Source organism: Sardina pilchardus, chromosome 7 (assembly GCF_963854185.1).
Source record: "Sardina pilchardus chromosome 7, fSarPil1.1, whole genome shotgun sequence".
In the NCBI taxonomy this organism is placed as follows: Eukaryota; Metazoa; Chordata; class Actinopteri; order Clupeiformes; family Clupeidae; genus Sardina; species Sardina pilchardus.
Genome location: NC_085000.1, coordinates 21,946,850 through 21,960,548, shown reverse-complemented (window position 1 = coordinate 21,960,548; position 13,699 = coordinate 21,946,850). Strand labels below are relative to the sequence as shown.

General features: G+C 45.9%; 1 protein-coding gene across 1 annotated transcript in view; it reads left to right on the top strand.

Moving 5' to 3' along the window:
- The window catches only part of scn8aa (sodium channel, voltage gated, type VIII, alpha subunit a), a 56,806-nt gene that overhangs the window by 7,106 nt on the left and 36,001 nt on the right, over nucleotides 1–13,699 (top strand). The window contains exons 3-9 of the mRNA XM_062541277.1: nucleotides 4,935–5,053; nucleotides 6,348–6,437; nucleotides 6,901–7,029; nucleotides 7,911–8,002; nucleotides 11,684–11,905; nucleotides 12,688–12,751; nucleotides 13,456–13,597. Coding sequence (XP_062397261.1) covers nucleotides 4,935–5,053; nucleotides 6,348–6,437; nucleotides 6,901–7,029; nucleotides 7,911–8,002; nucleotides 11,684–11,905; nucleotides 12,688–12,751; nucleotides 13,456–13,597 — 858 coding nt within the window. The remainder of the gene's footprint in view (nucleotides 1–4,934; nucleotides 5,054–6,347; nucleotides 6,438–6,900; nucleotides 7,030–7,910; nucleotides 8,003–11,683; nucleotides 11,906–12,687; nucleotides 12,752–13,455; nucleotides 13,598–13,699) is intronic.

Genomic DNA, 13,699 nt, shown 5'->3' with positions numbered 1-13,699 from the left:
GGGTTGGGAGTGGGAGTGGGAGGCAGATGGTTGCACAAGACCAAGAAAATGGCCATTGCTGTCCTGCCATTTTCCTCCTCCCTCCCTCCCTCCCTCCCTCCCTCTCTCCCTCCCTCCCTCTCTCTAATTTCTACCTCCCTCTCTCTCTCTCTCTATGGCAGAGTCATGAGAGGGGACATGGAGGGTTGTGTTGGAAGATGTGTGCAGGCATGCATGAGCACCAGAGTGCTCCTGTCTCTCTCTCTCTCTCTCTCTCTCTGCCTCCCTCTCTCTCTCTCTCCCTCTCTCTCTCTCTCCCTCTCTCTCCCTCTCTCTCTCTCCCCCTCGCTCTGATGCAACCGCAGTGGATGGTGCTGAAATGCTCCTGTGCTCAGCTGGAAGACTGGAGAGAATACCAATGGCTCTCCATCACCTTCTCCGCTGCTCTTCATATGGCATCAGTGCAAACGCTAGATTCAGTCCCAGGGCACCTCTGTAGGATCTTTAAGGTTTCCACCACCCACAATTCCAGCCGATTTTTTTAATTTTATTTTGTTTAAACTTAGCACTTATTTGTGCCTTGATTCAAGGTTGTTTTGAGTTGCTGCAACCTTAGAATAGGTTTTTACTGGCTATTGAATCTCATTTTAATGAACTGTATGCTGACAAAGTGACTGAATTTCAGTTTGGTTGACATGAGAGCGCATAAGATTAGGAGCGAGAAGATGATGACTGTGTCCCCTGCCAGGGTGATATTGGTCGGAGGTTGATCTTGCTTGACTCCAGGGCGTTTCCTTCCACTCTTAAGTGAACGCCGGATCGGAGGGTGGGGGGGGGGTGTGGTGAGATGGGGTGGTGACTTAAGTAGTGCCTAATTAGGTTGACTAGCCTCTGCAGTCCAGCACTACAGCAGGGGGACATATGATAGACATGGAGGGCTGCTCCTAGTCCTTTCCTTCTCCCGCCCTCCATGTCTCTCTCTCTCTCTATCCTTTGCTCTCTATCCCTCACTTTCTCATTTTCTCTCTGTGTCTCCCGCACGCCGCTCGCTCTGTCTTGCCACTGTTTTTGCGTCTAGAATGTTCCATCAGTCTAGTGGTTATCACGCTGCTGCTCCCTAGCTGTCTCAGTCTCCCTCCCAGCAGAAGCCTCTTTCTGCACAGCACATGCATCTCCTTCCTTCTGATGACTTTTGTTGCATCTCTCTCTCTCTCTCTCTGTCTCTCTCTGTCTCTCTGTCTTTTTCACCTATTTCACCTATTCATTTGATATGTTGACAACAAGTATGACAAGTATGTTGTCGTTAAACAATTATGCAGGAATTGTATGACATCTAAACAGTAATATTCACATGTCATAAATGCAACGAGAATAGCATTTTTCTTGGTGTCACACACAGGCATTTCCTATGTGTCATCTCTGCTGGTGAGCGAGCATTTCACCATGGTGGCATATGGCTATATCAGCAGAGCCAAGCGAGCCAGTGGATTAGTTTAGTCGTTTCTCTCATATGAGCTTGAGCTGATGCTCAAATGCTTTTCAGAACATTTTTTTTCTGTTTTTTGAAAACTCTCATTCTGTCAGGAATTCCTGCATCCATTTTGGAATCAGACCTTGACGAGGTTACTGTGCAATATGTGGATTTGGAAGTATGGATCCTTGTTTGTGTCTATAAATGCCCTTTTGAAATGCAGCCATGTCCCCGAGTCACTCCCTGAGGTGCATTGGCTATCATCAGGCCTAGTTGTTACTGTCTGGTGCTGGTGGCTGCGAGGCTCCGGCGAGTGGAGATGCACTTGCAGAAATGTGACTTGATTCGTCTTAGCTCGAAGCCAAAAAGAGAAAATGTCCCGGTTCTCTCTCTCTCCCAGCGCCCCCGCCGACCCCAGCAGCTTATTGGTGTGGACGGGCGCTGTTTTTGTTCAGGGTTCAGCTGGTTAAGAAGCTCATATTGCCGGGCTCTGTCCAGGGCTCAGCCTGTGTCTCCCCTCATCCGTTTAACTCTCCCCTGCTCTCCTCCCTCTGTGGCTGGGCCGCTCTCTCGCCTGCCTCCATTTTGCTGCTCTCTTTCGCTTGGCTATGGGCTTCTCTCTCTCTCTCTCTCTCTCTCTCTCTCTCTCGCTTGCTCACTGCCACTCTACTCCAAAGTATGAAATTTTCAGTAGCTTTATGGCAAGTCATGCATTGCAAAAAAGGCTTCAGCATGCACTTTGTGCATGTGTGTGTGTGTCGCTCTCTCTACCTCTGTGAATGTGTCTCTCTATCCATGTACTGTATGTGAGTGTGTGTGTGTGTGTGTGTGTGTGTGTGTGTGTGTGTGTGTGTGTGTGTGTGTGTGTGTGTGTGTGTGTGTGTGTGTGTGTGTGTGTGTGTATGTGTGTATGTATGTGTGTGTGTGTGTGATGACAGGAGGAACGTGCATCTCAGCAGTGCATGCATGCACTCTATATATGACTGTTTCTTTTTTCATCCCTAACTGGCTTCCTGTCTTGTCTCTACTGAGCACAACCAGCAGTCTTGAGAGTTTCATGGAGGAGCACTATAGATGTCTGGAAGTAATCTTTAATCCGCATTTATGAGGGAATATGTTCTCCATGATTGGATTTAGTATTAATGTGTTTACCTGCTTGAAAAAAAAAGGCAATACTTGGTACATGGTACTCTAAATCATCGTAATTCGATGTACTGCATAGAATCAGTTAATTTATCATTACAATCAAATTACGAAAATGGCTTGAGTTGTAAGTGCTGCGGCCTCGCAAATGGCTGGTCTGTTGTGCAGCTTGATTGAGAGGCTGGTGTGAGAGCCGTCTGGGCCGGATTAATCTCTGTCCGTGGTGCTGAAGGCTGCCTCTCGCTACAGTAGATCGGAAAGGCAAGCGGGTAGTGTTGAAGCACAAGGGCACATGCAGTATCACTCCCAGCAAACGCATAGTGGCCCCATTAAACTTGGATGTGGCGGGCCATGTTTTATTCAAAGAATTATGAGGTTATATTCAGAGAGAGAGAGAGCGGGAAAAATGCATGTAGAGAGAAGCAAAGAGAGAGAGAGTGAGAGAGAGAGAGAGAGAAAGAGAGAGAAAGAACTCCAGTTCTTGTTTACACATTGTCTTCTTGTTTGAATTGGCCACAGATTGTATTGGTGGCTGGTGCATCTTGAATTACCAGAAGCAGATGTGGGGATGACTGGAGCAGCACATAGGGCATTTAGTCAGTGTCAGTGGAGCCCCAGGGCTGGCCTCTACCCCACCGTGGCCATTAGAGGAAAACACAGGAAGACTCTGATCCCACCAGCCCAATTTATTGGCTACTCTTGTGTCTGCAGATTGAGGCTTCGTGACAGATAGAATTTCCTGAAGCCACTTTGTCAGATGAGCGTTTTCTTGCCACCAGCGTTTTCTGTCAATACGCCCCCACTCCCAGCAGTGACATCTTGTTGTTGATGGACTGCTGGCACGGGACGGCTCATTCTAGAACCTTCTTTTTTCCGAGATGTGTCTCCAGCGTGCGTGTGCATATCTGGGAGCGTGGCACCGAGCGGTGACACTCTTGTCGTTTTTTTTTTTTAAATATATTATTATTACATCTCACTAACTGCTGCGGTATGTGGTGTGTCTATAAATAGACAGCCTCTCCTTTCCTTCAGTGAGATGTTTCATGTGCCAGAAAAGAACTGTGCTGCACAACCTGCCAGGTTTTCCGCTTGGCTGATATAAAGGAGGGAGAGAGAGAGAGAGAGAGATAGAGGGAGAGAGAGAGAGAAAGAGAGATGAGTGATTTCTCTCGGTCTCCCCTCATTGGTAGCCTCTCTTCAGATCTGGCCCCTGATCTCAAGTGGACCTCCAGGAGCTTAACTGAGGAATTAGCCACACTGGTTCAGCTGAGTCATCCATATCCAAAGGGCTGTGTTCTTACGAGCCAGCTCTTCATGCACAACAGTTCTCTCTGAACTGATCCTGGGTCAGACAGACTGTGACCGTCTACTTTTTTTATATTGTTTTTGCCGAATCCACTATAACACCGCCTTGTTTATGTGCAATTGCGGTTCAATTCTGTGAGTAATATATAGCCCCTGATACAGCTTTCAGCTTGTTTTGGGGAAGCTGTGTGATATTGACTGGAAGTGATTTCTCGTGGGGAATGCTGTGCTCGCGTTCCTCTGGATTGGTGCTGCTGTCCAACCACAGGCTTCCCAAGCTGCTGCTGCTGCTGCTGCCACTGCTGCTGTATGTTTGTCTTTAGCTGACCATATGTGGACATGCTCATTAGTGGACACTCAGTTATGAGCTTTGAGTGATGAGCAAGGACTTTCTAATGGCTTCTGTAGGCAGATGACTTGACTCAGGAGTCTAGAACATTAGCCTGTTTCCCCCCCCATGTTAAATTAATGTTCTACAGTACAGTACTGTATATGCTCTTGCGTTTCCATTTGGTTGTTTTCAGTTATGCAGTTTTGTTTTCTGCTTTGATTTTTTGGTTTACTCTTTCTTGGTCTTGATTTACTCTTTTCTCATCTTTTCTCATCAAAGCACATGCACAGATACAAAAAAAAAGGAAATCCGTTTGTGAATTTGTGAAATATACAGTTAAAATGGCACCTTTATTTTATTGTGCCATTTATTGTTTACCTTTAACCCTTTTATAGCATCATAAAATGTGTATAAACCTCTCGTATTTTCCATTAGAATTTGGAGGCAGAAATAGTGACACAAGATGAAACAGTTGGATAGTGAAACAGACCATAATATGCCAAATGCTCTTTTTACTAAGGAGGATTTACTAAATGTCTGTCCACAAGGTTGTGACCTGTCTAGACCTTTCCCATAAAAAGGTTTCAGACTTAAAAGTGCTTTATATCTCTCTATCTTATGTTGTGTGCCACTGTTCTGTGAAACTCTAACCTTTGAATTTCTCTTTCTCTCTCTCTGTCTCTCTGTCTCTCTGTCTCTCCACAGACGTTTATAGTGGTAAATAAAGGGAAAACAATCTACCGCTTTAGTGCCACATCTTCCCTGTACATGATCAGCCCTTTTAATATTTTTAGGCAAATAGCTATTAAAATTTTGATACATTCATATCCTTTCCAAATGATGTTGCAACTGAAGAGTTGCTGTTCTCTTTTATTACGCATGATTATTGCTGCATGCAATCCTTCCTGCTAGCTGATAATGACTGATGATCTAGACTATAGTCACTGCAAAACCAGGTCTGAGAGCTCAACGGCTCCACCCTGTCAGATGCAGACAGTTTTTTGGAATGTGCAGTAACTGCATGTGGTCACTGGGCACAAGAGTAGCAGCAGCCTCCGGTATGCACAGGCCTGCATGCGGTGCGTTTTCCTTCACTTCACTCGCTGCTTCTGAAGGAAAAAGAGGAGCTGATGGGGGGGTGGGGTGGCTGGCTCATTCTCAGCACAACGCCGTGACGCTGTCTCCGAGTGGCTTTTCTTCTCCATCGCCATCGGCAGGCTGCCCCTCCCCAACTACGGAGCAGAGCGGGGAGCAGGACGACAGGGCCCTTTAACCCGGAAACCGTCGCCAGAAAGTCACAGACAGTCCTTTAAAGTCCGAGACACAAAGACACACACTCTGGCCTTACCTCAGTCATGGCGTCTCTTGAGGTTTATTGCTCCATTGACTTCTGAAATGACCCCCCCCCCCCCCCCCCCCCTCAACACACCGCCCCCACTCCCCCTCAGGACCACTACCCTTACATATTAATGGAGTGTCCATCTGTCCCTGCCGTCTCACTCCACAGGAAGTATGTCCATCATCAGTAATGACTTCCTGAGAGAAGATATAATGCTGAAGAGGCCCGTGGTTGCTCTAAAGCTATAATTTGGGGAGCTAGACACATGAATTATTCAGTGGCATTCTTTATTTAAAGTTGTGTAAAAATATGAAAGGATAGTTGGGGATAATTCTGTATCTGTAGCACCCCCCCCTCCCCATATTCACACAATCTGACAGAGAATGAGCCACCTGCCCCCTCCTTGTAGTTTACTAACTCTTTCTTGAAGATGAACCTAGAATTTAGAATCTAGAACATACTGTAGAGCATAGAACATAGAACATAGAATTTTCTAGAATTTTTCTGAGAATTTTTGAGAATGTAGAGCCGCATACACATAGACACGTAGTCAGTGTGATTGGTAGTGTCAGCATGCCATGATTCTCTCTGTGTAGCTCAAACAGGGCCATGACCAACGTGGCTCCGCCTTGTCAGTGTACAGTTAGTTGTCTCAAGTAGACGTCTGTGCATGTCTTCTCTAATACAGAATGTCTGTACTTCTGTGAAGCCGTTAAAAGAAATCTGTGTTATCTGTCTGGCTGACTGACTTCTCCAAGTTTCCCTTAACTCCGTCCCACATTGTTCAGCATGATCATTATGTGTACTATTTTGACCAACTGTGTATTCATGACTTTTAGTAACCCTCCAGAATGGTCGAAACAAGTAGAGTAAGTACTGCTTTGTGTAAGAGCATGGACACCAAAAGTCACCATGGACGCATGTGCAGACAGCAGAACACATCCTTACGTAGTGTAATGCTTGACCCCAGCTGATCCACCAATAGACTCTATACTGCTATATGCATGTCATTCACATGAGCAGAACTCACCACACGCTCGTAGTTCAAGCTTTATTCAGCTTTATTTGCCATAAGTTTCTAGTGCTGCAGAAATGACATTTCAAGCCTCACATTGGCCTCATGCATGTATGCGTTTCCCCCCCTGAGATATTGATTTTTTTTTTCTCTGACGAGGAAACAGTGCGATGAGAGTCTATGGAGACATCTTTACCATAGTGTCTGGGAGGGCATCTAGTTCATCACAGTGCATGAGTAGATGAGCATAATGACCCTGTGTTGCCTAGCTGCTGGTTTAGGCTAACTAGCTTTACCCAACCTCTCTCTCCTCGCAGGTACACATTCACGGGAATTTATACGTTCGAATCTCTTGTAAAAATCATTGCCCGAGGGTTCTGTATAGACGACTTCACATTCCTCCGAGACCCATGGAACTGGCTGGATTTCATGGTCATTTCTATGGCGTAAGTATCTCACTCACAGTTACAGCCATTTTGTGTTGTGAACAGTTTCAAATGGCCAGAAATGGACATTTTAATGTGTACACCATAGATGACTATAAATGTTTAGAGATGAGCTATACTGAGGAGCCTGTCACAGAGATGACCCAAGAGGGGTTTTGAAATAGTCACATCGGAAGTTGTTTGTACTTTAAACACTTGACAAACAATGAATAAAAAGCATGTACTATTTTAAGACATCTTTTGTAGAGAATGTAAGGAGAGACGTCTTTTTCATTTTCAGTCTTTTACCTCCTTTTTCTCTTTCCTCTCTCCCTCTCTCTCATTCTCTCTCTCTCCCTCTCTCTGTCTCTCTCTCTCTCTCTCTCTCTCTCACTCTGAGCATGCCTTTCTCTTGTGTGACAGTCAGACTGTTAACGGAACATTCTAGTTTCCTCTGTTGCGACGGGGAGGAGGCTTCTGTGCTCCTGTGAGCAGCTGCTCGGGCTCTGGCAGCTCCGGTTGCTCTCTCTCCCTCACTGACCACCGACTCTCCTGTCTCTTCAGCAGTAGCCCACACCTCGTCTCATCACGCCTCCTGCTGCCCATAGACATCTGCATAATTCGGCTGCTGATCCCAAACTATTCTTTTTTTTGTTGTTGGCTGCCTTGTTTTGATTGTTATCAATCCATCATTAGAGTATGTAGATGTAGATTGTATGTAGATTGTTCCAGAAAAAAAGACATAACGAAGAGTCATTCATGTGAAAATATTATATAATAGATTTTTTAACGGAAAAGAACACTTTAACACAGCTCATGTAGTACGTCTTCAGTCTAGACGGACAGTTGTCTTCGTCCCACTGCAAACATGTCTTCATGTGTGGTTTGGTTTGATCCTGCAGGTATATAACAGAGTTTGTAAACCTAGGCAATGTCTCAGCTCTGCGCACGTTCAGAGTTCTGAGGGCATTGAAAACTGTTGCTGTTATTCCAGGTAAGACGGTGTGTGTGCCCGCGGGCCCGGTCGGTGGGGCGGGGACTGTTGGTGTTTAGCCGTGTGTGTGTGGTGCCAGTGGTGGTGATGACGGTGATGCGCAGCGCGTAGTGTGTGTGTGTGTGTGTGCGTAGTGTGTGTGTGTGTGTGTGTGTGGCGTTTCTTCTCCTTCCCGCTCCTCTTCTATAGTGGACAGGTCTCTGTGGCGTGGCGTGAAACTCTTCCTCCTGCTCTTCCTCCTCCTCCTCCTCCTCCTTCACCTCCTCGGTTCGGTGTCGTGCTCTTGTGCGTGTGGTTTTGTCATTTGGTGTGTTTGTGTGTGATCCTCCCTTATTTCAGATATGTAACAGAGTTTGTGGACCTGGGAAATGTGTCTGCGCTGAGAACCTTCAGAGTTCTCCGAGCATTGAAAACTGTTGCTGTCATTCCAGGTGAGACTCCAAATTTAAACACTGAGGCTGAGCTTATTTGGGTTTTCTCACTCCTATGAGGGACTCTTTTTGTTTTATTTGTTAGTTGGTTTGTTTGTTTGTTTCGTTTTGTTTTTTCCGTTAAGCCGTTCTTCTCTCAGGCCCGGCGACGCGATTAATTTGGAAATACCAGTTCACGCTTTATTTGATATCATTTCTTTCTTGATTTTGATTTCTTTTCTTTTTTTTTAAGTTTTTACTCCAAAATGATCAAAAATGGTACTGATACATTTTTGATAGGCTTTGCAGTCTATGATTAATCTCAAGGCCCTCGTAAGAGTCTGCTCTCTCTCCTCAGTCCTCCAGGCCATCTATTATGAATACCGCTGGTTTTCAGAGCAGCTGCTGAACCCCCCCCCCCCACACACACACACACTCCTCCCTCCAAAAAAACAAGGAGAACACCACCAGCCTCCCCCCCTGCCTCTGTTTCTGCTGCCCTAGCAAAACAACACTCTCTGGGCAGCCACACAGCAGTCTGTGCCAAGAAACATATTACGCTACTACAGCGTACTATCAAATGGACACCTCCCTCAGCCCTATCAGGTGCCAGGAGGCTAATGTTTCAAGTGGACATATCCAGGGCAGAGCAAATAGCTCTAAGAAAGGCCTCATTGGAATCCTCGCCTCCCTTTGCAGAGCAAAGTGTTCAGTGAGACATCATCTCACCAATGGAGTTTCCCCTCTTCAATCCATTTAAGTGGTAGTTACATACTGTATGTAAATATGCCCTGGAACACTATGTTAAACTGTAGACAAGTAGACAAGGTAGGGCTATATATATATATATATATATATATATGTATACAGTATCTACCTTGTCTATTTATACATATGCTTACATTAACACAGGATACTTATAAAGTACTGTGTGTAGCGTAGTGAAGTTGAAGTTGAAAGGACCAGGACTTGTAATATGTCTAGTAAAATCCATCAGAAAGGCATTCCACATTTTCGGACATGCTCTGTTTTGTTCCAATGGATTAAAATTGTACAGTTCTCAGTGGAATCCCAAGGACCCAATACCTCTGATTTATTTATGAAGACTGCCAAGCCTAGTTTGTGGACATATTTTATGCTGCATGATGCTTTGGAAGTCACTTGCTTTTTAGATTAACAGTCCTACTAAGAGCTTGGCCGATTGATCTCTATGAAACATCCTTTTTTACCACTACATTTTGTTTGGTTTTGCTTGGTTTTTGGATGATTCACAGAAACAATGCACCTGAATGAAGAACAAATTCACCTAACAATTAATAATAATACTTGCGAGATTTGTCTGTAGATGTTTGTCTTTACGCAAAAAGAGACATACATTCAGGAAACAACAGACAACAGTTAAAATATTCACAATTAATAACCAGTTATTAGTCATTCATTTAGAAGAGAGATTCCTTTGTACTCAGCATTGGGAACTAATGAGTAAGTTCCAGAGGAAACACTCCCAAATTCCAATAATATTTGGACTGTATATTAAATTAAGATTTACAGTGAAATTATAAAATACTGGAAAATATTAGATGTTTTACAGATTACCCCTATGCTTTAAAGACATTGATAATGAAGGGTTGCTTTTAAGTCCATGTAGTAGCCTCAGCCTATGCACTACATGTGGGGGGCAAGGGGTGGGTGGATCTGGGCGAACTCCAACTGCTCCACTCAACCTGCACTCAGCTGGCTTCTCAGGGTTTACTGGAGTCCTGCCCAGGGCCTTGTGACTCCGCAAAGGTAACACAGACTCTCTTCGGTCCAATTGTGTGTAACGGCGTAGCACTGGGTTGTGGGAAGTGGGATAAGGGGTCAAGTAACGGGTGGGCAGTGGGAACCTACAGTATGCATCAGACAGAGCCATGAATGACCCATGGAGTCCAATGCGGCCACGTTGCAGGTTGGCATTGGCTCGGCGCCGTTCTCTTCCTTCAGCCTTGGCGTTTAAATGCCCTGCATGCCATCTCACGTGCTCCTCCGCCCCCCCCCCCCTCCTGCCTGCCCGTCTTCTTCTTCTTCCTCTCTCATTGGCCCTCTGTTGTGCTGCAGTATTTAGAGGCGAATGGATGTGGAGTTTCTTCAGACTGTCTCTGGGAGTCCTCCCCTCACCGCACGGGGCGGCCTGTCACCCAACGGGGTGATGATCACCTCAAACAGCAGACACGAGCACTGTCACCCAGACTCGGGTGGCTGTTAACACTAAGTCAGCACTCATGCCGTGTTTTTATACTGAAACTAGGGAAACAGATTTAAAGACAAACTCAGTTAAGACATTAAAGGATCTAACTGCAGATGATGTGTAATTCTCCCCCCCAAATAGCGGCACCATTATCTGTCTGCCCGGAGGGAGTTTGAGACAGCAAAAAAAGAAATGCATTTCTGGGTCTTGCTCAGCGAGAAATGTCTTTGGCCCTCTCCCAGATTTGAGGCTGCCTGAAGTAAATGAACTTCCAGTTGCGAGGGGAAGGCTCCCAAAGAGTTTCTTTTTTTGTGGACTGTGATTGTTCTATATTGTGGGGGTTGTGTATCTCTGTCAGACGTTTGAAAATAAGAACATTGGGGCCCAGGCATGGTCATAGCCCACCAACACATACTGTACCTTTATTATTCTAACACCTCATACAGTATATGCTGCACACCGAGACAAACACACAAGGACAGACCTACAGTAGCTGCTAAAAGGCACAACATTACCGGGGCCAGGCACAAATGTTGCCAGAAGTCTTCTTCATTTTTGTAGCCAAGCTGCAGTTTGTCAACATGAAAATAACATGTTTACCAGTGAAATGGCCGTAGGATCAGTTGCTTTACCCTGTGCAGCAGTTTTAATGTTCCCTTAGTTCAATGACAAAAACATGTAGTGTATGGAGACAAAGTCAAGACCCTGTCTGCTAAACGGTGACATGGGTCCCTCCAGGAAGAGATTGCCGAATGAACTTCACTTATCAGCCTTGTGGCGTTTCTGCTTGGTCCCCGAATAGTAAAACTGAGCTCACGCAGTGACACTTGGTTCTATATCCATTCTGTAGCACAAACTCCACTCACTCAAATGGCACTCATTTGAAACACGGACACCATGCCTGGCCCTTGCTGTCCTGTCCAGCCATAGCTGCCAAACATATGTGCAACTGCCCTTGTTCCTGTGTGTGTGTGTGTGTCTCGGTGTGTGTGTGTGTGTGTGTGTGTGTGTGTGTGTGTGTGTACACACGTGTTTGCACTGCAGGTCTGAAGACCATCGTGGGTGCTCTGATCCAGTCGGTGAAGAAGCTGTCGGACGTGATGATCCTGACGGTGTTCTGCCTGAGCGTCTTCGCCCTCATCGGCCTGCAGCTCTTCATGGGCAACCTGCGGCAGAAGTGCGTCATCTGGCCCCTCAACCACACCACCACCTACCTGGCCAACGGCAGCGAGGGCTTCGACTGGAACGCGTACATCATGAACGACAGTGAGGAACCACACATCCGCACCTGTCCTGTCGTGCACACACCTCAACCTGCATTCCACTCAGGGATGGAGAGACACACATACACACACACACACACACAGACACACACACACACACACACACACACACACACACACACATCCACACACTGCTTAAGTACATACATAGCAAGTATAAGTATAACACACAAACACATGTGTCCCACCAGACAAAGCAAAAGTGTTTTATGCAAATGAAATGCAAAAAAACAAACCCATGCATGCAGAGGAATGAAGAAAAGAAATGCATTTCCTGTAGCCCGGCCTCGTGTTAACCGCATAACTGATGAAATGTTGCCAAATGAAAATACAACTCTTGGTGAATAGGTGAGAAATGACAGTTCACCCAACCGTAATATAGACACCACCACACTCACCCATCAAGGACACAACAAGCCACAAATGGCAATGTGCTTTGATTTGGACGCTGCCATAAAGTATGCTATATTCCTGTGCTCGCAACGAGTACTTACAGTACACATCCAACACTTCACTTCAGTGCTGAAGACACCTCACACATACTTGACACCACACCACTAGACCACGTATATCATGTCAATGATGTACATAACAGGAAGGCCGTGGGAGAAGCCTTTGACTCCTTAAGCACACTCCACTGTTGTGATTCATGGACTGCTTTGCACAGACCTGGTTGATGCAAAGGCATCCTGTCCTGTGGTGTGGTTACAGTAAGTGGCGGCTCGTTAGCTTTAACGGCCCTGTGTTTATCCTTCTCTCCCCCAGCAAATTTCTACTTCGTGCCAGGGCAACTAGACGCCCTTATCTGCGGCAACAGCTCAGACTCTGGGTAAGTGGTCCCCCAGTAAAATGCCTTTCAAAATCAAGCAATTTATTGCTCTTGTCAGGTTAGATATATACAGTAAGTTCTATATGATGGACTGGACTGATGTGCAGGGTCCTAATAGACAATGTGATAGATTGGTCCGCACACTGGGTATAAGCTCCAAAGTACACTTTTTATTTTAATACATAAAAGGCAACGTTTCGATCTTCCAGTGGGATCTTCCTCAGGCAGGGACCTAATAAATCCAAGGTCATTTGATGCACATGGAGCAAGCATACCAATAAAACAGTTTCTTATTACCTGCAAAGACAGTCAGTTTGGTCAAAAATGTCTTCTGATTGAAGAAGTATAAGCTAGGAGCTACGTTTGTAACATGGCTGTAAAGGCTGGCCCAGAGACAGTGCTGTGTTCTCCAGCCAGACAGGTCGTGAGCTACATCCTGCCTCGTATCGAGCTGCCATGGTGACTAGATCAGACGTGTGTGCATCCAGGGCATTTCTTTGTTCTTGACACTGCTATAAATATCTTGACAGAGTCACCCTGTTTGGCTGATAGAATAATGCTGAGTCATTTTGGATGCCCCCTTCCTCCATGTCCTCTCTCTCTCTCTCTCTCTTTCTCTCTTTCTCTCTCTCTCTCTCTCTCTCTCTCTCTCTCTCCCTCTCTCTCTCTGTCTCTGTCCATCTGCCCCACCCCTCCTCTCGTAGCCGCTGTCCTGAGGGCTACATGTGCATGAAAGCTGGGCGCAATCCAAACTACGGCTACACCAGCTTCGACAGCTTCGGCTGGGCCTTCCTGGCCCTCTTCCGCCTCATGACGCAGGACTTCTGGGAGAACTTGTATCAGTTGGTAAGAGAGCCAGACTTCCACCCCCCACTGATTTGATAAATAGCCACTGTCACTTCAGGCCGTTTGAGCTGTTTGGAGTGTCGGTGTGAGGGATGAGGAGGC